The sequence below is a fragment of the Panthera leo genome, chromosome C1 (genome assembly GCF_018350215.1).
Source record: "Panthera leo isolate Ple1 chromosome C1, P.leo_Ple1_pat1.1, whole genome shotgun sequence".
In the NCBI taxonomy this organism is placed as follows: Eukaryota; Metazoa; Chordata; class Mammalia; order Carnivora; family Felidae; genus Panthera; species Panthera leo.
In genome coordinates, this window is record NC_056686.1 from 148,756,387 (window position 1) to 148,779,577 (window position 23,191).

Here is a 23,191-nt window from a genome sequence, read left to right on the forward strand (position 1 = left end):
TTTCAGGGCATGGTTGTTTCTGATGTTAAAGAATCTTAAAGGAGAAACCTGAACCAGATTAAATCCACATTTGGACTCTCAGCTGACACCCCCACAGAGCTGGGTCTTCCCACTGGGAAGCCCCACATGTTGCCTTAGTCAGGGTAACAGCAGGCTCACAAGAATGAGTACATTTAAAATGAACAGCCAACCACCTGCAACCCCATATATCTTATTCTCAACACTGCCCAGACCCAGTTGCTGCTCCAGAAACTTTCTCTTCCCTCTTCCCAAACTTCCCAATCTTTCCTGGCTCTCCCTCCAGCGCAGACAGGTAAACTTTTAGTTTCTTTTCTCTCCCCTCCCTGGCTCAGTGCCTTACTGTGCCTTACAGAGCAACTTAGCCTTACATTTTTCTTTTAAAACTTCTCTTTTCTTTACTACCTAGATTCAGCAACCTCTCTGGACTGGGGAGTTACGTGCAAGATGGGTTTTACTTTTAAGGGAAATGTGTGAGCTGATGCTGAAGGGACACTTAGCTTAGACCTTGGAGACAGGTGGGGACATGTGCATCTGGGATGTGCATACGCTGATATTGTACATTCATTTGTTTACTATCTTCTCCCTTACTAGAGAGCACAGGAACTGCTTATTTTGTTCATTTCTGTATCTGTAATCATAAGAAAAATGTCAAAAAAAATTTAAAAAGAAAAAAAAGTCTAGCATATATTAAGCACTCAATAATAATGACTAAATGGGGGCATCTGGGTGGCTTAGTTGGTTAAGCTTCCAACTCTTGATTTCAGTTCAGGTCATGATCTCATGGTTCATGAGTTTAAGCCCTGCATCGGGCTCTGCACTGAGAGTGCAGAACCTGCTTGGGATTCTCTCTCTCTCTCTCTCTCTCTCTCTCTCTCTCTCTCTCTCTTTGCCCTTCCCCCACTCTCTATGTCAAAATAAACAAATATACATTAAAAAAATAATACTGACTGAATGAATTTATTGAGCACCCACTATCCTATAGGTGTTGGAAGAAGACAGGCATTGCCACCATGTTACAGCTGGAAAAACTGAGGAGAAAAAGGACTTCCTCAGTGCTGTCTAAAATGTGAACAGGTTCCGGATTTTCAGATATCCAGCTTTTGTCTGTAATAAAGTTTTTCAGAGTATAAATACTTTTGACTTGAATTTCTCTGCCCTTCTATGAGGAAAGAGCCCAAGAATAGGACTTTTTCTAAGCTGGGTCTGTTTGTAAGCATTGGTTTCTCTCTGCTTAACTTTGGAAAATGAGCATGGCCCCATGGAATCCAGCAAATGGATGCCCAGAAAAGCGACACCATCTGACTGTACTGGTTTGCTAGGGTTGCCATAACAAAGTACCACGAGTGGAGGGCTCAAACAACAGAAATGCATTTTCTCACAATTCTGGAGGCCAGAAGGCCTGGAGCAAAGTGTTGGCAAGGTTGGTTGCTTTCAAGGCCTTTCTCTTTGGTTTGTGGATGGACTTCTCCTTGTGTCATCACATGGTTGTGCCTTTGTGTGCATCTGTGTCCTAATCTCCTCTTCTTATAAGGACACCAATCATATTGGACTAGGACCCAACCTAATGACCTCACTTTACCTTAATTACCTTTTTAAAGACCTTATCTCCTAATACAGTCATATTCTGAAGTACTGGGGGGTTAGGACTTCAGTACACAAGTTTTAGGAGAGGGACCACAACTCAGCCCATAACACTAATCCTGATTTTACAAAATGTAGGGTAATATCCAAGACTCTTTTTTTAAAAAACCTTATGATGTGGATATCGTAACCATGTAGCAAACTGCAGCCCATTCCCTGCTGTCTCTTGCCATTGGTGACTGCCTCTCTCAGCTCTTCTCCTTGGCTCCAGAATGAGATCAGCAAGGCGGTCAGAGCAGGTCACGCAGGGATCCAGAAATCCAAGAAGAGTGTTTTGTGTCAAGTAAATAAAAGGAATTATCATCCATCTAAGGTTCGTTGTTTAAATTACCATGTTTATTTATGTCAACACAAAATACAATACAACAACTTACAAAAAACCATTTATCTTCATGTAATATAACTCTTCAGTGAACAGAAGTACTACTGTTAATGTTTTGACCTTTTAAGGTCCAGCCTTGGGTCAAAACAGTATTTAGAGAAATAGCAGATTCTTCTCTACCTTCCCCAATATACACACAAAGAAAACTCTTATTTTCTACAGTCCCATTCCTATAATTATACAAAAATATCACGGGTAGAGGTGAATACTACTGTTGGGTCATCACTATTGCAACTTCCTTGTTGCTGTAGGTTTTCCCCAGACCCTGGGCTTCAGTCAGGAACAGAGCGGGTGCATCTGTCCTTCAGGTGTCCAAGGTGATTGTTTAGTAATTCTTTGAGTATAGCTGTGTATTCCCCAAGTGTCTGCTTAACCTGAGTTACTTAGAAACCAGAAATCCAAGTGATCAAATGTGAATTGAAGAAACTTATCATACATTACCTGTGCCAATTCCGTGGATACATTTGAAGTTTCTATTACAGAATGAACTATTCACCTAGTAAAAGTTTTCACATTACAATTTACTCAAAGGTAATAAACACTGCACAAAAGTACAAGACCTCACCTCTACTCCAGTACTCCAGTCATTTAAATGTTATTTTAGTCTCAGTACATTTTCAAACAAATGATAGTGATCACTTAACTAACAAAATCTTTCCATCATTTCACGGACAAAAGGGTCTATCTCATACTGTGGAGAGAAAAAATGTCTTGGAGTGGAAGATCTAGATTCTGGACCAGTTCTTCTACTCACTCTCTGAGGCTTAGTTTCCTTATGAACATCATAAAGAAGACAATGCTTTGTGAAGCAGTACTAATAGGAAATACTATTCTACAACGTCCATCTCTTCAATCAACCTATGGAACTCAAATTATCCACATCTATTTTGCAAGTAAAATCTTACTTTTTATTTTTTATTTTATTGTTTTTTTCATGTTTATTTATTTTTGAGAGAGAGAGAGAGAGAGAGAGCACAACCTGGGGAGGGGCAGCAAGGGGGAGACACAGAATCGGAAGCAGGCTCCAGGCTCTGAGCTGTCAGCACAGAGCCTGATGCAGGGCTTGAACCCATAGACTGCGGGATCATGACCTGAGCCAAAGTCAGATGCTTAACCGACTGAGCCACCCAGATGCTCCATAAATCTTACTTTTTAAAGTAAATATAAGATGCATATTTACCATATGCAACTGAAATGTGCAAGTTAGGTTATGGAACAAATATAGATAGAAAGCCTATTACTCATGAGAGACTGTGTACTCTTGATGTGTTTGCTTTAAAGCCATTTAAAATTTTGTTCTATTTTTAACCCATGTCCCTGTTGCATTATTGGAGCTCTTTTTGAATAAACTACCTAATCGCTTACAGTAGTTTTTTAACAAGAAATTAAAACTTTCATATGGCATTTCCAGGGGTTAGGTGACTATGAAATTAAGTAAAAAGGATTGAAAAATATGGGAGAAGTAAGAGTTTGAAAACTTGGGGTCAGGAGGGAACCTGAGTGTAGAAAATTTTCCAGTAATTAAAAATAATCCAGGGGTGCCTGGGTGGCGCAGTCGGTTAAGCGTCCGACTTCACCCAGGTCACGATCTCGCGGTCCGTGAGTTCGAGCCCCGCGTCAGGCTCTGGGCTGATGGCTCGGAGCCTGGAGCCTGTTTCCAATTCTGTGTCTCCCTCTCTCTCTGCCCCTCCCCCGTTCATGCTCTGTCTCTCTCTGTCTCAAAAATAAATTAAAAAAAAAAAAACGTTGAAAAAAAAAAATAATCCAAATAATGGACTAGCTATTTTTGTTTTTACTGGTAACTTTCTAATTTATAGATTTCTTCTTCATTTGTAAAACAAATAAAATACTTGTTTGTGTACCTGACTTTTAGATACATGCAAATCCACAGAAATTATTAACACTAATTACACTTGGGGCATCTTTAGAAGAATTGCATCCTCTTAGTTGAAGTAAAAGTCAGCATCTCATTTTTCATAGATTTTTAAAAGAATCCTCCTTTAGGAAAGGGCAGATTTACTCAAAGTTTAGAATGAATTCGCAAGTGTGATTATTTAATGTGAGCATATGGACTTTGTGACTTTGCTGAGACAAAGACTTCAGGTAGCTCTATTCCTGCAACAAATGAGATTCTAATTTCAAACATTTTTCAAATGCAAATCAGGCCCCCATGTGTCATTTTGATGATTTTTTGAGGCATTAATGCAACAGAGTTAGTATTCCTCAATGATCCCCAAAGTCACCCCTTTGCTAAGGATATTTCTCTTCTTGATTATTTTGAACCTGCCAACACAGTCTCTAACCTTCATACAGACAATGACTGATCTCCAAATGACCTATTATTATCTTAAACCAACCTCATTTTAAAGCAACAAAAAAGAAAAATTAAATAGTGCATTAACATTTCATATCAGTGAAGCAGACTTTTTTTGTGCATGAAGTAGTTCTATCCATCTGCGGAAAGATCCATCTTTTGTTTCTCCCTGTGTTTATAGGTTACGTTTTTGAAGGTACTGGTTGAACCTCTATACAGTGGATTGGTTCCCTAAAAGAAACAACAAAAAAGTTCAAATGAAAGTACGTACATATTATTACATGGTTTTAATATATCTGAATAATTTCATTGTACATTATAAATGAGAAGAAGAGAGTCAGGCTCAAGCTTGGAAGCCATTTGAATAATTTTGATTAATTCCATAGATTCAATATATTCTTATATAATTTCATATATTATTTTAGCATTTTAAAATTTATACCTTTTCATTTAATTTTTTATTTTTATTTACTTTTTTAAAAATTTTTTAACGTTTATTTATTTTTGAGAGAGAGAGAGAGAACGCACACGTGCACTCAAGAGAGGGAGGGGCAGAGAGGCGAGAGGGAGACACAGAATCCAAAGCAGGCTCCAGGCTCCGAGCTGTCAGCACAGAGCCCGATGTGGGGCTCAAACTCACGGACTGTGAGATCATGACCTGAGCTGAAGTCAGCCGCCCAACCGACTGAGCCACCCACGCGCCTCCTGTTCATTTAATTTTTTAATATGCAGAACCAGTGCCATATGTGTATCATAAAAATCTGACCCTGTTTGGAAACACACTAATTTATGGATAGAAAACAAGACTTTGACTGTTTTGTTCACTGCTATTTTACCAGAGTTGAAAACAGTGCCTAGCCAACAGCAGGCATTCAGTATTTACTGAACGAATAGAATGAACCATAAGGTGGCCCCAAAAGGAAATAAAAAGTAAAAAATGGGAAAAGTGCACTTGTAGAAGCATGCAAAGACAATGACATAGTATCTGCCTTTAAGAGAGGTGTTGCTGGTGAGAGGCATCACACAAGGGCACAGATAATCTCGCTAACGTGAGATAAAAATTCAGGAGAAACAACTAGCTGCTTGGGAGAAGCAAGGAAAGATCCCTAGGACAGTGAAAACCTGCTCTAGAGAGTGAAAGAATTAGGTAGCATGTGCTTCCTAGAGAATAGCAGTGTGTGAAGCAGAGAGTCACCAGGGACTGGCATGTAGGACACTGGGCGCATGACGGAGTACAGGTCCCAAGGCAGGTTGGGCAAGATGGCTTTGCCTTTGGGGAAGTGCAGAGGATTTGTGCCAATGTCTGGACAATTCAGTTGTGCTCTTTAGGGTGTAGATGTGTTTCTAGGTGCCATCACTGGGACCAGAAGAAGCCAGGCTCTGTAAGTGTTTAAAGAAATACCAAGCTTGATCCTCCAATTTCCCTCCTTTGGCTGAATTGTTCCAGGCAGGCACAAGATGTCTGTGTAAGTTGCAGTTTCTTCTCTCCCACTTTCCAAGGTTGACCACACAGGCTTTGATGTCAGACAGCCTGGTTTCAAACCCAGCTCTACCACATGACCTCAGTTAAGCAATTCTGAGTCTTGGTGTCCTCGTCCACTGGAGGGATTACCAAAGTGCTTACCTCATTCATGAAGTATACTTTAGCACAGTCCCTGACACATATTCAGTGCTCAATAAATGCCGCCTCTTATTAGTTCTTATCTCTACCTCTTCTTCATATTTGGAATTTCCTTCTCTTTAAGTTTTGGAGAGGGTTAGAAAGATACTTTCCCCTGGAGCTTTCACATTCAACATTTCCAAGCCCACTTCTGCTTGTGTATGAAGTCTAGGTATCACCTATGACCTTACAAATTACTAAATCTTATATTTTGGTCTCCTTATCCTATACATTGTAGAGATTGTGGCAAGTTCTAGACATAGATTTCAAAAACAACTGTATTTGCTTTCCCAGGACATTTCTCTCAGTTCTCAGAAGAACTAAATAAAATTGAAAAACATTCCTGGGCCTTCCACTTGTTGTCCTTGCATTTGCCACAGTGTCTTTATTGTGAGGAGGAATCACACCTGCACCCACTTCTGCTAGAGCCAGTAACCTGACCTCTGACTGAGTAACATGTAACCTTTGTTCATGTGCCTTCAGAAAGATGCTATCTCGGCCATAAGTGCAAATAGGAAACAGGCTCCCTGATGGTGGATGATGAATGAAGTCCAGGTCACCATACTTCTCTATTCCTGAAGTCAGCCTGGATGATTCTGAGGACGCTCCTGTCGTTATTTAGTCCTGCTGCCATAAGAACTTGGAATTTGGAGAGTGAAGGACACACTAATATGGTCTTAAGTGTGGTTGGAGTCTCATTTGGAAACAAAAATCATGTATGAATTCTATTCAGTTTTCAAGACTACAAGCTATTAAGTTTAAGCTGGTTACAGAAAAATAAAGAACTCAGTCGAAGAGGAAAAATGGCAAAAATAAGTACAGGTTGGGATGACAAGTCCTGGAGGAAGAGGAAGGCTTAGGGAAGAGAAAAAATACTCTGAAAGAGTAAATGGGCTGTGAGCAGGGCCAGCTTAGATCTTCATAGGACCAGGAACTCTTTCGTGAACCTCATCTCATGCTATGTCAAACATATTAAAATGCACCCCCATTCCACACTAAGTATAATTTATTGCACCATAAGGGAAGTGACTTGTTACAATGAACTGAATGCATGATGTTATTTTGTAGACATTTAGATGAATGTTCATTTTGATTACAGTGTTCATTCTGTATTTTGAAGCGACTTTATTCAGGGGGTCTCTTGCAAAGCTAGTTGTAGGTCCTGGGCATGATGGCTGAAGCAGACCCCACCATAGTAAGAGGGTAAGGTGGGAGTTGAAAGGTGTAGAAAGAGCAAGTACATATTGCTGGGAGGCAGTTGTGTTTCCTGCCCTCAGCTGACGATCAGAACTCAGGAGAATATGCTCAAACGAGGTTTTGTTGGTAGAAAAAAGGATGGCAATGTGTAGTACTGCCTCCTCTAGGCCACGCAGATGGTAACTCTCCTACAGGTTTCCAGCCAAGCCACAGCCTTGGGTCTCCATTTCAGGTGGGTCTGAATTCTTTCACTGTTTAGACAAGGTTGGGTTTCCCCCACAATGATCTGGGGTGACCAGGCTGATTTCCCCTGAAATCTGGGGGTGCTAATTTAGGCTGTGGATTCTGTAAATGCAGTGGCATATTTCTGGAGCTTGAAAAAGTGGTAATAAGAAAGCTCTTTGTCATGACCCACAGCTCTCTTAATGATTGCCTAACTGCCAAATGCAGACCTGATTTGCTTAGCACAGTACAAAATCAATCCATGACTGCAAGAAATGTCAGACTGAACATTTTTTGCCTCTAGTTAATGACTTGTCATCCTAGAAAAAAATGTCTAATCAAAGATGAATTTAAATATCCTCCCTTTGTGTTTTCATAAAGAATATGGATGGGGAGGTTATTTTTAAAAGTATAATAAAAGGTAACCTTTCTTTATGGCTATGATGAAATGTTTCAAGAGGCAAGAAACGGAGCTCTTTTTGTCTTGAGCTCTGTCACCTTTAGAGTCCAATGGAGGCCTATGGGTCAGGAGATCCAACCCACCCCTACTGACTCTGGAGGTCCCCTGGGGTTTGAAGACCAGTCAAAATTAGTTCTCAAGAAGAAACAGTTTTTAGATTAAAAGTGGAATCAAACTGAGGACCCCAAAATGGATGCACTGAGCAACATTGTTTTTTCCAATAGGATATATTAGTGAAATTTGAATTGAATTATTTGAATTAAACCTCTTTTGCATCCAAGTGAATAATTATTACCCAGTTATTATCTAGTCAAGAACATCAAACATTTGTTATTCAAAGAAACTCAGTTTAACAAGGGAATAATATTTTTCATTTATGATTTTATCTGTTTAATGCATATTTTTGTTCCATTTTAGATGAAGAAACAGTAAAAATCAGCATTTAAATTTCAGTCATGTTCTACACCCTGAGGGAACACAATGCATGTTTTGGGGAAATTAACTGTTAATTAAAACGTTATTTTAAAGATATTAATCATTTGTCAGTGTTCATGCCTTTGTATGAGAACATTAAAATGTGCTGGTTAGTAGATACACATCACATAATTGCCCAAGTGCTTGTTTGTAGAACACCTGCTTATTATTTCTAGGAGGGTCAAGGCTGTGCTTAGAAGAAGGCTGCAGTTAGGATCGCAGCTCCAGCATGGATCAAAAGTTTGGGAAGTCTGGAGTGGACAGACTTCACTGCATTCTGGGAGATACAGACTGGGGGAGAAAAAAAGGGGTGCTTGGAAGCGGCCCCTGGTTCCCCCCTCTGGAGGCACAGAGGGCGGGGGCTTTGGTGAATGGCTTTCATGCTGGCCGCTTGTGGAGTGAGTAGACCCAGAGGGTCTGGGAAAGGGGCCGGCCCACACCCCTGAGTCCCCAGGGTCCCTGCTGCCTGTCTGGGCCGGGCCGTGGGTGTGAATGTCGCTCTCTCCCTGCCTCCTTTCCGCTGCCCTCTGGGGGTTTGGATTCAGGATTTGTTCCTAGTGTCCAAGACTTTGATAAGAAACTTACAGAGGCCTATGCTTACCTACACATCTTGATAGAACAGTTAAAGCTTTTTGATGATAAACTTCAAAACTGCAAAGATGATGAACAGAGAAGGAAAACTGAAACTCTTGAAGAAACAACAAAGAGCATGGTAAAATCAATTAAACATTGCATTGTGTTGCTGCAGATTGCTAAAAGTACTATTAATCCTGTAGATGCAATATATCAACCTAGTCCCTTGGAACCTGCGATCAAAACAATGCCTACTCAGACTGTCTTACCTCCAGAACCTGCTCAGTTGTGTAAGTCAGGGCAGCATCCATCTTCCCTACCAGTTTGACCTGTATTAGCTACCTTGGGACATCATCAGACTCCAACACCAAATAGTACAGGCAGTGGGCACTCACCACCTAGTAGCAGTTTGACTTCTCCAAGCCATGTCAACTTGTCTCCAAATACTGTCCCTGAGTTCTCTTATTCTAGCAGCAAAGATGAATTCTATGATGCTGATGAATTTCATCAAAGTGGCTCATCCCCAAAGCACTTAATAGATTCCTGTGGATCTGCCTCTGTCTTGACAAACAGCAGCTCAGGAAATAGTCGCAAGCGCCTCAATACCACAGAGTCACTTAATTCTTCCATGTCCAATGGAACAAGCGATGCTGACCTCTTTGATTCACATGAGGATAGAGATGATGAAGGGGAGGCAGGGTCCATGGAAGAGCACAAGAGTGTTGTCATGCATCTCTTGTCACAGGTTAGGCTTGGAATGGATCTTACTAAGGTAGTTCTTCCAACATTATTCTTGAAAGAAGATCTCTGTTAGAAATGTATGCAGACTTTTTTGCACATCCGGACCTGTTTGTGAGCATTAGTGACCAGAAGGATGCCAGAGATCGAATGGTTCAGGTTGTGAAATGGTACCTCTCAGCCTTTCACGCAGGAAGGAAAGGATTGGTTGCCAAAAAGCCATACAACCCTAATTTGGGTGAAATCTTTCAGTGTCACTGGACATTACCAAATGATACTGAAGAGAACCCAGAGCTAGTTTCAGAAGGACCAGTTCCCTGGGTTTCCAAAAACTGTGACATTCATGGCTGAGCAGGTTTCCCATCATCCACCCATTTCAGCTTTTTATGCTGAGCGTTTTAACAAAAAGATACAATTCAATGCTCATATCTGGACCAAATTAAAATTCCTTGGGATGTCGATTGGGGTGCACAACATAGGGCAGGGCTGTGTCTCATGTCTAGATTATGACGAACATTACATTCTCACATTCCCCAATGGTTATGGAAGGTCCGTCCTCACAGTGCCCTGGGTGGAACTAGGTAGAGAATGCAATATCAATTGTTCCAAAACTGGCTATAGTGCAAATATCGTCTTCCACACTAAACCTTTCTGTGGGGCAAGAAGCACAGAATTACTGCTGAGATTTTGTAGTTCTCCAAATGACAGGAAATCTTTTTGCTCAATTGAAGGGGAACGGAATGGTGTAATGTATGCAAAATATGCAACAGGGGAAAATGCAGTTTTTATAGATACCAACAAGTTGCCTATAATTAAGAAGAAAGTGAGGAAGTTAGAAGATCAGAATGAGTATGAATCCCACTGCCTTTGGAAGGACGTCACTTTCAACTTAAAAATCAGAGACATTGATGCAGCAACTGAAGACAAGCATAGACTTGGAGAAAGACGAAGAGCAGAAGCCCAGGAAAGGAAAGAGAAGGAAATTCAGTGGGAGACAAGGTTATTTCATGAAGATGGAGAATGTTGGGTTTACGATGAACCATTACTGAAAAGTCTTGGTGCTGCAAAGCATTAGGTTGGGAAATGCAATGTTTACACCTGATGACCAGGGCAATAGGCATAATTAAGCACCAATCTTCCTTTGGGAGAACCTATTCACTCCCTTCTTATTGCAGTGGTTCCTATCTCAGGGATACTGGACTTTCTGATGCAGATGAACAATTAAAGCAAGAAAAACTTCCCTTTTTTTCCTTTTCTGTGGCAGTTACAATTGTGACTTCAGTCCTGAGAAAAACTTCAGGTTTTGAAAATAAGATGTCTGCTTTTTCCCCAAACCCCATGCTTTGAAAAGCATTTATGAGTCCCAGTCTTAAGCCTTGCATACCAGTTTGGCTGTTTCATAGTTCATATAATTCTGGGTTCTACATATATATATGTAACACATATATAAATATATACCTGATGCCAGATTTTTCATAAATACTCCATCTACTATAAATATTGATTCTTCTGAGTTGTTTTAGAAAATTAGTGCAATGTATTAAAATCAAGTGTTAGGAAATGTCATGGCCTCACCTATAATAACTTTTTTTTTCGGAATTGGACTATTAATAGGAATTAGACTATTATCAAATTGTATCTAATGCTGGACTATATTTAATTATACTCAGTGCTTCTTAAGGCTTCATAAAGTAATTTTTCCAGTTAAAAAAAAAAAAGTTTGGGAAGTCCCTTAACTTCTCTGAGCATCCATTTCCTTACGTTCAAAATGGGATTATCTAGACTACTTCACAGGGTGGTGGTGTTCAACCAACTACTGCTTTTTGGTTTTTTTTTGTGTCAACTTAATCATATTCTTTTGCCTGATTGCCCTTTTTAAAAAAAATTTTTTAATGTTTATTTATTTTTGAGAGAGCGCGCGCACAAGTGGGGGAGGGACAAAGCGAGAGGGAGACACAGAATCCAAAGCAGGCTCCAGGCTGTCAGCACAGAGCCTGCGCGCAGGGCTCGAACTCACAAACTGTGAGATCATGACCTGAGCCGAAGTTGGACACTTAACCGATTAAGTCACCCAGGTGCCCCTGTCTGATTGTCCTTTTGACCATTGTCAGGCATTTGCTTGACAGTTGATGAGAGTTGTAAACACCCACGGCCAGGGGATTAGATGAAGTTAACTGTCCTCAACTTTAGCCTCATAATACTATGTTCTAAGTCACCAGACTAATCTAGCAGGTTACATTTTACCTTGTTAGGGACGGATAAATTATATCCTCATTGCAAATCCAAATTTACTCTCCTAAAGCATTTTATTTAATTATGAATAATTCATACATACACAAAAGAGGAAAGCTGTATAACAAACCTCTATAGACTCATCACTCAGATTCAACAATGATCAAGATTTTGCCACACTTGCTTCACTATTCCACTCTTTCTTAATGTGAAAAAATTTTTAAGTTTATTTATTTATTTTGAGAGAGAGAGTGAATGAGAGAGAGACTGAATCCCAAGCAGGCTCCATGCTGTCAGCACAGAGCCTGACAGGGAGTTCGCTCCACAAACTGTGAGATCATGACCTGAGCTGAAATCAAGAGCCAGATGCTCAACCAACAGAGCCACCCAGGTGCCCCACATCCCCTTCTCTCTTTTGGCTGAATTATTTCAGAGTAAACCTAATCTTCATTTCCTTTCACTTCAAAATGTGGATATTTTCTAGCAAAGTTATCATGCCATTATCTTACCTAGTCAAATTAATCATAATTCCTTGCTATCATTCTAATATCCAGTCTATATTATCCTCCTTCCAGGTGTCCAAGAAATGTATTTTTACAGTCAGACTGTTCAAATCAGGATCGAAACAAGATCCATGCATTGAATATGGTTGTTGTGTCTAAAGGCATTTTTAATAGGAAGATGAAGTAGCTGAATATTTTTGTTGTCCATTGTCCTGCACTGTATCTTAGCATTACTTCAAAATAATTGGATGATATATAAACATGTCTTATCAAGATAAATTTATCCAAAACAGAAATTCCATTTGCTTTAAGAATTGAGGATATCACTATATAATTAGAGGGGAAAAAAATGTTAATATCAACTTATTGGGGCAGATGAACACAAAAGAGCATTGCGTTTGCCTGTATTTTCTCCAGTGAAATCACTGTTTTTAGAATCAGCAATGTAAGATAATTGCTATTAGATAGCTGGCACACTATTAGAAATAGAAAGATGAAATTAAAACCATGAAATTGTTTCTATGGCCCTCTAGAAATGTAATTATCTCTCCTGTGGAAAAGAAACACAGAAAATTGGAGTCCTGTTTTGTGTTTGTCTAGTGTGAAGGGGAGACACATAAATTATATCTATTGAGTATACGTACTTAAAGGTTGACACTTTTGGGGTATTTTTCAGGTAGCTGTTTAAAATTTGTTATTGAGAAGAACTACCTGAATGATATATATATATATTTTTTTACCTGAATGATATTTAAAAGGTCTTCTCAACTTGGCATTGTAACATATTATAAGTAATGAGTATTTCTATGGAAATTGGCATGAACTGTAATACTACTCACGAACATTATTCTGTTGGCTATAACACAACTGATCTATGGAGGTGTTTAGATACAGCACCTATGCTTTATCAAGAGGGGCCTGAATGATCCTCCTGGTGGTAATGATTAAATGTATCTCCTTTATGTCCCTAAACAGTATATAAGGAGTTTCAAGAGACTCTTCAGAGTGGGGGAAATCCCTACTGCACTGAGAGACAAATGTATGCTATGAGCGTTATTTGGGTCCCAAATAGCTATCTGGGTTCCTTTGTCCTCAACAAATCAAAGCTGTTAGGGACATGGTGAGAGGGGTAGGGAAAGAACCAGTGAAATCACTCTCTTTTAGAGCAGAAGAAAGCTGACACCCATCTCTTCCATGAGTCACTTTCTCCCGGAGACAAGGGATAGCCCCCAAGTGTTTACATACCGTTTGCCACTTGGCCTTTGACCGTTCTGCTTCAAATTTGGCAACTTCTTTACGATCATGAAATGACACCAACAGCTTCCAAATGCACAGGAGGACAACCCCAATGAGAAGAATAGCCAGTGAAACCCCCAACATGATCATGGGAATGTTTGGGGGCTTTGGACAGTCTGTGGAAACAAAGAAAATTATATTAAGAAGATGGTATAATCTTGTGAGGCAGAGAAAAGATTTCTCATTAAAATGTCCAACTGTATTTTTTCTCCAGTAGAGGGAAAATTGTAACAAGTTTTGTTTTGATGAATTAAAAAAAAATGAGTTACTTGCTGAAAGATACCCCTATTCCTATGAAGTAGAACAAAAGATAAAGTTCTGTTATTTAAAGCAAATGGATATATACTTGAATGGCTGACTCAAAAAGAGTTAGAATCCAAGAATGAGGTTCATACACACAGAACATGTAAAGGACCATGAAAAAGACTATAGTTTAATTCCTAAAAATGGTCTCTTCTGGATACATGATAGAATAGAAATGAAATGTGTATGTGTGCACACATTCACACACAAACACATGATATTACTTTTTTATGGATTTCCTTGAAACATAAACTATCTAGGAGATTATATTCAGAATTATATAAAACCCACCCCCTGAGAAGTTTATTACTTGCTGCTGCTTCTTTTTTTTAATTGAAGACAATGATGGCTATTTGTTTTATTTTAATACTAATGTAGTGCTCTGGTGTCCTAGAAAGTTCCTGGACTGGGGTTAGGGGAGGTGGTTTCAATTCCCATCTGATGTAGCTCTCTGAAATCCATCAAGTCCTTCGATCTCTCTGAGTTCCAGGACCTTCATCCATCAAACAAAGGTGTAGGACTTCAGTGTTCCCTTAACTTCCCTGAGGATAAGGTTGAGCTCAGGTGCTTATGCTTATTAAACCCACAGCATGTAGTGGGGCGCCCGGGTGGCTCAGTTGGTTAAACGTCTGACTTTGGCTCAGGTTATGATCTCAGAGTTGGTGGGCTGGAGTCCTGCTTCGGGCTCTGTGCTGACAGCTCAGAGCCTGGAGCCTGCTTCGGATGCTGTGTCTCCCTCTCTCTTTGCCCCTCCCTGGCTCACCCTCTGTGTCTCTCTGTCTCTCAAAAATAAATAAAAATGTTTAAAATTTTATAATAAATAAATAAATAAATAAATAAATAAATAAATAAATAAATAAATCCACTGCTTCCTAGAGCCCAGAGATTCTGATTCAGTGGGTCTTAGATGGAGCCACAGACTTTTTATTATTAGCAGTATCCCAAGTGATTCTTATCTTCAGGGAAGTTTGGGAAACTAAAGTTTCTGTATAGTCCTTTCAACTTGAACATTCTATGAAATGTTATTTTGACTCTATTGATGATATTAATATAATTTCACAATTATACAGTGCCTTCCCTCATTGACAGCAGAATGACTAATAATTCTTGCAATATGCCTGAGAGATGATACATTTCTTAATGAAACATTATAATTAAGCTCTCCCCTTGCTTTCACGAGGAAAAAAATCCCACATAAAAATTATCATTAAATATCTGCCTCCCTCTGCAAGAAGTGAGGCAAATCTGTGGTATCTGGGGAGGAAATGAATCATGCTTAGTTTAGCCTAACTCTTATTGCTTTTAGATATTTAATCAGGAGAGTTATACACATGGGATGAGTGATGCTGCTTTCAAGGTAAGGATCTATAACTGATCTGAATTTGAGCAGGACTAATGACCCCACAACAGCATGATGCTTGGCCTCAGACACTTTTGTTCTTTGGACAAAAAAAACATGTAAGGAGATTATGCAGAAATAAGTAAAGGAGCTAATGAAATAGCTACTCCAGTATGAAGATCTAAAGACTGTTTCTAGCACAGCAAATGAACCATAGCTGCTTCTAAGAGGTTAGCAACACTCCTGCAAAGAAAGTGGGAGGCGTGTGTCAGTGAGAATATACACTAGCTGCATCTTTGACAATGAAATGTTTGGGATGGAGCATCATAGCATGTTCTTGCCGAAAGCAAGATGAAGCTTACTAGGACCCTGCCACCAGAATGTGAATTAGGAGGGCTCTCCAGTAGAGAATAAATAAAGGAGGAATAGGCACAGCCTGGCAGAGACAATTTTTTAAGAACTTAGAGTCATTATACATTTATACATTGAGAATACATTATACCTTGAGAAATTATACATTTCTCAAGAAAAGATTTTGGCCCAAGTTCCAGGGCAGGTATCACACAATAGAAATCTCCACTGTTTATTTTCTCTTTAGTTTTTTCCTGAAATGCTCAGACTGAAGACATATTTCTAGGTGGGAAAAGAGGGCCATCTCCACCACGGTGTGCAGTATTGCCTGTCGAGTCCTGGCCACTGCCACCTAATTCTAAGGTCCAAACTTCTAGCTCTGTCACAGGCAGCTAACCGAGCATGGAAAAATGACTTTTCTGAATTAGGTGGTGTGGTAAGTATACAATACACACTGATTGTGAAGACTTAGTTTGGAAAAAAATAAAGCATGTCAATAGTTTGGGTATTGCTAAATGACAATATTTTGGATAGACTGGATTAAATAAAACATATGATTAAAATTCATTGCACCAGATTTTGACTCTTTGGTGCAGTTACTAGAAAATTTTAAATTACATGTGTGGTTTGCATGACCTTTCTATTGATGCTGATGTAACATATTTTTGGGAGTCAGGTATTTATTACGATCGTACAGCCAGTGGGAGGCAGTATCGCACAGGAGTTAGGAGCCTGGGCTCTAAGCCAGCCTGCCAGAATTCCCCAACCAGCACTGGTACTTAATTGCTGCAAGACCTAACACATTTTTAAACTTTTCTGCTTCAATTTCCTTATCTGTAAAATGGAAATAATAGCAATACTTGCTTTATATGGTTGTTACATGAGGGGGCTAAAAGAATTAATGCATGTAAAACATATAGAGCAATACCTGGCATAAGGCATTAGTATGGGCTCAATAAATGAGAGCTATTACTGTTATTGTTATTCCTATTCTTAAAACTGCAAATACATTCTTCCTCCTTTTCTATTCTCAAGACTTCAAGGACCTGGACCCTCCATGTTGGAACCTGTGGGTGTAAAATCCACATCCACATCCCTGCCAGGAAGGCTCCTGAGTATCATTTCTTTCTTTCTTTTTTTTTTTTTTTTTTTGCATATTTATTTATTTTTGAAGGAGAGAGAGACAGAGACAGAGCATGAGCAGGGCAGGGGCAGAGAGAGAGGGGAGACACAGAATCCAAAGCAGGTTCCAGGCTCTGAGCTGTCAGCACAGAACCCGATGTGGGCTCGAACTCACAGACCTCAAGAACATGACGTGCCGAAGTCGGACGCTTAACCGACTGAGCCACCTGGGCGTCCCTCAAATGCCATTTCTTGACTGTGGCTCTTATCCTCTGAAAGTTTTTCCAGATGGAAGAAAAAAGATGAGCAAAGCTGTCCCTACATCCACACACACCCTGATACTGACTGTTCACTTGGTTTCTATTTAAATCTGTTTGTAGGACTGTGGGAATCCTTAGCATCCACTTCCTCCTTTCTTTTTTTTTTTTTTTTTTTAACGTTTATTTATTTTTGAGACAGAGAGAGACAGAGCATGAATGGGGGAGGGTCAGAGAGAGGGAGACACAGAATTGAAACAGGCTCCGGGCTCTGAGCTGTCAGCACAGGGGCCCGATGCGGGGCTCGAACTCACGGACCGCGAGATCGTGACCTGAGCCGAAGTCGGCGCTCAACCGACTGAGCCACCCAGGCGCCCCTCCACTTCCTCCTTTCTATCCTTGCCTCTGATCCCCAGCCATGGGATTCTCTGGTCTTATAGCTGTGAGAAGGGCCTGCAGATTCCAGGGCAGACTCTGCCCTCAGGGCCCCTGGAAGCTCCGGGCCTACCTAGGAACATGAATATTGCCAGGGAGAAGCATCTTTGCAGCTGTCAGGTGACTTCTGTTAAGCCTCAGGGAGGTAATTTTCCCCTCACTTTTCGTTACTACAAAAGCACAGGGAGAATAAAAAGCCTTAATAAAAAGTCATCAGGGAGTCTGAGTGCTTTCAGAAGGATGTCATGTTTATGTGCCACTCAGATTGTGTGGAAGCACACACACAGACACACACACACACACACACACACACACACAAACCCAACGGTTCAGTAATGAGGGGGCATTTGTCAGCCAAAGGCATGTTTCTCTCTCTCTCTCTCTCTCTCTCTCTCTCTCTCTCTCTCCCTCTCTCTCTCTCTCTCTCTCTCACACTCACACACACACACACTTACACACACACACACACACACACACACACACACACACACACACACTCAAAATAAAAATCAAACCTACCAGATACAAAAGCCCCTGAATTAAAGACAATTCTGAAAGTTCATTTTTGTTGCTTAAAACTCGTTTTTCCAATGGAATCAATATTATGTTTCACGAGAACTTGCTAAAGCCACTGCCATGGTTACAAGTAGAGGGTTGGGGGGATGTAGTTCGCGAATCTGGCTTTATAAAACACATAATGAGGAGCCAGGTTTTTTGTACTAAGTAATTCTTCCTTGTGCAGCAGGATTCACCTTAAATTTCATTAACTAATGGCCTCTACAAAGCATTTTATATATGCATTTCAAAGAAGTTGATTCATATGAGATTTGCAAGAGCAAGTCTCCAGGTGCATTCTGCCCACCTGAGCTTCAAGGCCAAGGTCACAATCATACTCTTGTATCTTGTATTGTGCTGACTTCTGCCTCCCCTTGACCCCCAATACTATACTGTGATATTTTTCTAATCATGTTTTCTTGGTTGGTTTATAGTATCTTGAACTTACTTTTTGGTTACATTGGTATTGCTTTCGTTTTTACACACTTTAGTGATGGCAGTTTGATATCCTTGGTTTCAAATTTAGGAGTTACTATTTTGTTGACACACTGATAAGCAAGCACACACAACAAAATACATCTGCCTGCCAGCCTTCCCTTGCTGCTGTTGTCTGGGGCAGAACTTAGGCTCCACGCCTTTGGGGGTAGGAGGAGGAAGAGGTTGCTGACGAGAGCTGGAGCGATCTGATTTAATGCAGGTGTCATTTCTGCCAGAAAGATTTAGGAACACATCATTAATTGAAGACAGAAAAGGTGAGGCACTTGTGAATATCTAAGAATGCAGGCAGGGAGGTCTGGAAGCCATCTGTAGCAGAGTAGTGTTAAAATGCAGAGTCCTGGGACAGACATCACACCTGCTGACTCAGGATGCAGGCAGTTGAGCAAGCTCCCCAGGTGAGTCTGATACTCACTAAAATTTAAAAGTTCTCGACAAAAGTATCTTTTCCACTATTTTCTTTTCTACCCAATATAAACTTCTCTCTGAGATTTTCGAGATTTTTACTTGAGAGCTTCCCAGGTCCTAAGCAAACTCCATGAGCTGGTGTGTTGAAAACCTAAGAAGCTAAGGACCCTGACTTCTTTTGTGGATCACTTTCTTCTTCACTTGATGTTTCATGTCTTTTCTGACTCAATGACCCATTGTTGTAGGTTATGAATTGGCACATGTTTTATATGCATTATTCCATTTAATCTTTGAGTCAACCCGTAGAAGATGGTACTATTATTTTTCCCATTTTACAGATGAGGAGACTCAGAGGCAAGTATCTTCCAGAATGTCAAGCAGCTATTAAGTGGTTAGAGCAGGATTTGAGCCAAGGTTTGCCTGATGCAAATCTCATCCGTTTAGAGTATTATGCTCCTCCCTGTTAGCCTTTCTTAAAGATATACCTTTTGCTTACATTGCATTCAGTCAGTCCATCTTTCTACAAACCCTCAGCCAGCTTTTGGGGAGATGATGGTTGGTACAAATGCGCTCATCATGTTTTGTGGTCTAAGTAACAGACATTGGACCATATCAAACCTCTCAACAGGTATATTTCAATCCCTGGGAAAGTAGAAGCACTCCATCAAAATTCTGGAAATGCCTTTCGTGGAAAGCTACCCCAAGTGTCTTTCTGGTTGTTTCCTCCTCCCCCACGTAGTATCACTTACCATTGACAATAGAAGCATGCCACCCACCTTTCTCATTGATGCTGTGAATGATGGTTTTCCCTTCATTGTCTGTAGTTATTAGGAATGTAATAAGACATTCATTTTCTCCTTGCAGAGAACAGGGAACAGAACTATCCTTTGAAAAATCTGCAGATAAAGGAGTCATTCATTAGATTAAATGAGATTCCAAAAGAGATTATTTTTAAAGCAAAGTGGCATTGAGTTTTAATATGCAAATAGGAATTTTTGACATTGCAGCATAGGAATCAAAAGGACATAGGATTTTTCCCACCACTGAGGTTTTAGTTTCTACTCATGTTCCAGAAGAACAGTTCCAGGTGTGGTCAATCAGTACTGACCATCAAATGCACTTATCAAACTAATGGGAGCAGGATTTCAATAGAGTGAAAGTACTTGAAGGCAGGTATGCCTAGTTGTTTTGGGAATAGAATGGCCTTGATTGTGGCATTGAGAGGGCTGTATGTTCCTCTTGGCTGGGAGCATCTGGGAGGAAGCCTAGATTACATTTCAGAAAAAGACTGCACAGCCCAAACTGATACTGATACTTCTAAGGGGGCCTTTCCCACAGTCAAGTTGATGGTCATGTATTGTCACAACAGTAAATATACATTAATATCAGGAAATGGCCATTGAAGTCTTATGCGCTCAGGGACTAGTAGGATGAAAGTAAACCCCAGATTAAAAGGAACCCAGTTGACAGTTTGCCTACTATTCAGTATAACCCCCTTTTTTAGTTTAAAAACAAACGTAATCCAGTTTTCTTCAAATCTTTTTCAAATAAACTCTTATTGAGCTTATTTAAGAGGCAGAAAATGAATGTCATACAGAAACTGAAAATATAGTAAAATGGTCAATCCAAGATGTTAGTACCATTTATCAGAAGTTTTAGAGGTTTGGTATCTATGCCAAAATTATGTAGCATTTTCCAAATTAAAAAAAAAAATCTTGCTTAAAATTCTCCTATCTTCTAAGTTGGAGACTTTGTAATGATATTGTTTTTGATACAAATGATACAAAAACTTTTTTCAGCAACCTGTAAATGGAACAAATGTTTTCTTTTAACCTAAAATTTTGACATGATCCAATATTAGTGTATGATGACACAATGAGTCAGAATATTGAAACTGGGACAGTCTCAGATAACCTTAGACATACTCTTGCTAGACCTATAACTTTTCCCATTAGCTTAAACATGAGCTTTAACAAAACAGAATCTACATGTGTTCCTCTGATTCTAACAAAGTAAATAATATGCTATTTTTTGTTCAACAATGCTGTAGCCACAGAAAGGAAGATATTAAGTTGGTTTTGCATTTAATTTATAAGATAAAAACCTCACGTCAGGGTCTATAAGAAGAATGCTCATATTATCTATGAAAAAAAGGAATGGGTAAAACATTTACCATTATTAATAAGATTTCAGATGATAAATTTAAGTGAAAAAATTGCTTTAGAATCCATTAGAAGCATCTATTTACATAAGAATATTAAGAAGTCGAATTATAAATCATTCTCATCTGGTCATTCCCAAATGTTTATGATCATGTAAATCACCTGGGATTTATTTATTGCATTTATTTCATGCAATAGCACTGCATATATAATTCATACTTTGGTCATTTTTAGATAACCTTTACCACATGTCCTCCTACCAAACCACTCCAATTAACTAGAATTCATGAAGTCTTGGAGAATATGCTTTTTCTTGTTAGAGTGTTTTTTCTCCCCTTCCTCCTCTCCTCCATGACTGTGCACAACCACTCTTCCTCCCAAGTTTACTTAACAGAACATTTTATTCTAAGGTAGAAAATATGTGGATAGCTTATAATACTCCTTTCAGTAATATTAATCTTGCTCTTTTATTTTCTTTTAAATAGCTACACTGAAGCACAGGGAGGCTTAATTTACTTCACTAGGATTATTTAAGTTTTTAATGGAACTGTTAATATGACCTTTGCGTCATGACTCCCTTCTTGCTTTAATTACTTCACCACTCCTTTTCATGACTGTTATGACTAGATTTAGCCAGTTTTGTAGTGTTTGGGTATTAAAATGGTATTATTGAATGTGCAATGAAAGAGTCCAGCTTGGGCTGAAGATTTGCATAATTAGCTGCTAAGGTTTTCTTTTGTTGTTCATTAAGAAATGGACCTTTCTTTTTTACTCTCCTTTATAAGTGCCAGCAGTGCTGCTCCTGAATAATACAATGAAAATAAGGTCTCAGGCAGTCCATGAAATTATACTTAGAAAAGGAAGAAATGTGAGAATGGGGGTGAGGAGGCCAGCATCCAGGAAGGTCCAGGAAGGATATAGAAATATAAACCATCTGTACCACTGAATTAAGACACCTATGTGTTTAGGACCTGTGCTTTGGGGCTGGGTCAGTAGTTCTCAGAGAAACAGTTTCCCAAGGAAAAAGAAAAGGGTTCTGTGGTCAAACAAGTTTGGGAATCCTTCCTTACTCCAATTCCTTCTATGCCTCTCCTGAAAATTCACAATGCATATTTAATATAATGTGCATAATTTTTCAGGAGTCGCAAAATAAACAAAAAGCTTAGCTCCCCATTTCCAAAATTTATATGACCATGGATACTATTTTCCATTCAACACTTTTAGAATTAGTGTTCTCATGGAACACACTTTGAGTAATAATGCTCTGAGTACATGAGTGTTGGGGTAGATTAAAAAGGGTCTTTCACTAAAATGGAATGAGTAAAGTTAAGCCACATGTCTTTAGAAATGCTCACACAAATCCCCACAGCAGAGCTGAGGAACGATGTATTTGGATTATAAAGTTTTGCTCTTCTACTTTACTCTACATATCCTTGTCGGGAAAAGGTGGGGCTGAGAGAAGACCCTATGTGAGAGCAAATACACGATGATAATTTCAAGGTGATGTGATCAATGACATAACTGCATAAGTTGAAATAGAACTCATAAAAGTCTCATTAGAAAAGTGACTTTTAAATTTTTATTTTTGTTTTTTATTTTAGAGAGAGAGCACACAAGCAGGGGAGGGGTAAAGGGGGAGAGAGAGAGAGAGAGAGAGAGAGAGAGAGAGAGAATCATAAGCAGGCTCCACACTCAGTGCAAAGCCTGACATGGGGCTTGATCCCACGACCCTGGGATCATGACCTGAGCCAAAATCTAGAATTGGACACTCAACAGACTGAGCCACCCAGGCACCCCAGAAAAGTAACTTTTTAATTCACAGGCTGACACATATGTTTTTTCTCTTAAATTCAACAAAGTTAGTGCCTTAAATGGTATTAGAAATCCAGTTAATATTTTCAGTTTCTGAGTTACAAATAATTGTTTTCCCCTATTTTGAAGATAATTTATCTAATTACAGAAAAAGAATAATGCAAATATTTTAAATGCCACTTGAGGCCCAGTGTTCCTCTGAAATCCAAGAATTTATGATAATTACTTGAAAACTGTGT

General features: G+C 39.4%; 2 protein-coding genes across 2 annotated transcripts in view; one reads left to right on the forward strand and one right to left on the reverse strand.

Moving 5' to 3' along the window:
- Positions 1-3,845: 3,845 nt before the first annotated feature.
- ITGB6 (integrin subunit beta 6) overlaps positions 3,846-23,191 on the reverse strand; it is an 81,203-nt gene continuing 61,857 nt past the window's right edge. The window contains exons 14-16 of the mRNA XM_042948931.1: positions 19,755-19,874; positions 13,663-13,829; positions 3,846-4,589 (exon numbers count right to left, since the gene is read on the reverse strand). Of these exons, the coding sequence (XP_042804865.1) occupies positions 4,491-4,589; positions 13,663-13,829; positions 19,755-19,874 (386 nt within the window). The 3' untranslated portion in view covers positions 3,846-4,490. The remainder of the gene's footprint in view (positions 4,590-13,662; positions 13,830-19,754; positions 19,875-23,191) is intronic.
- LOC122226170 (oxysterol-binding protein-related protein 9-like) lies at positions 9,047-10,919 on the forward strand. The gene is given in 3 exon segments (XM_042948932.1): positions 9,047-9,729; positions 9,732-10,014; positions 10,016-10,919. Coding segments are annotated over 3 exon segments (1,674 nt in total). The 5' UTR covers positions 9,047-9,080; the 3' UTR covers positions 10,758-10,919.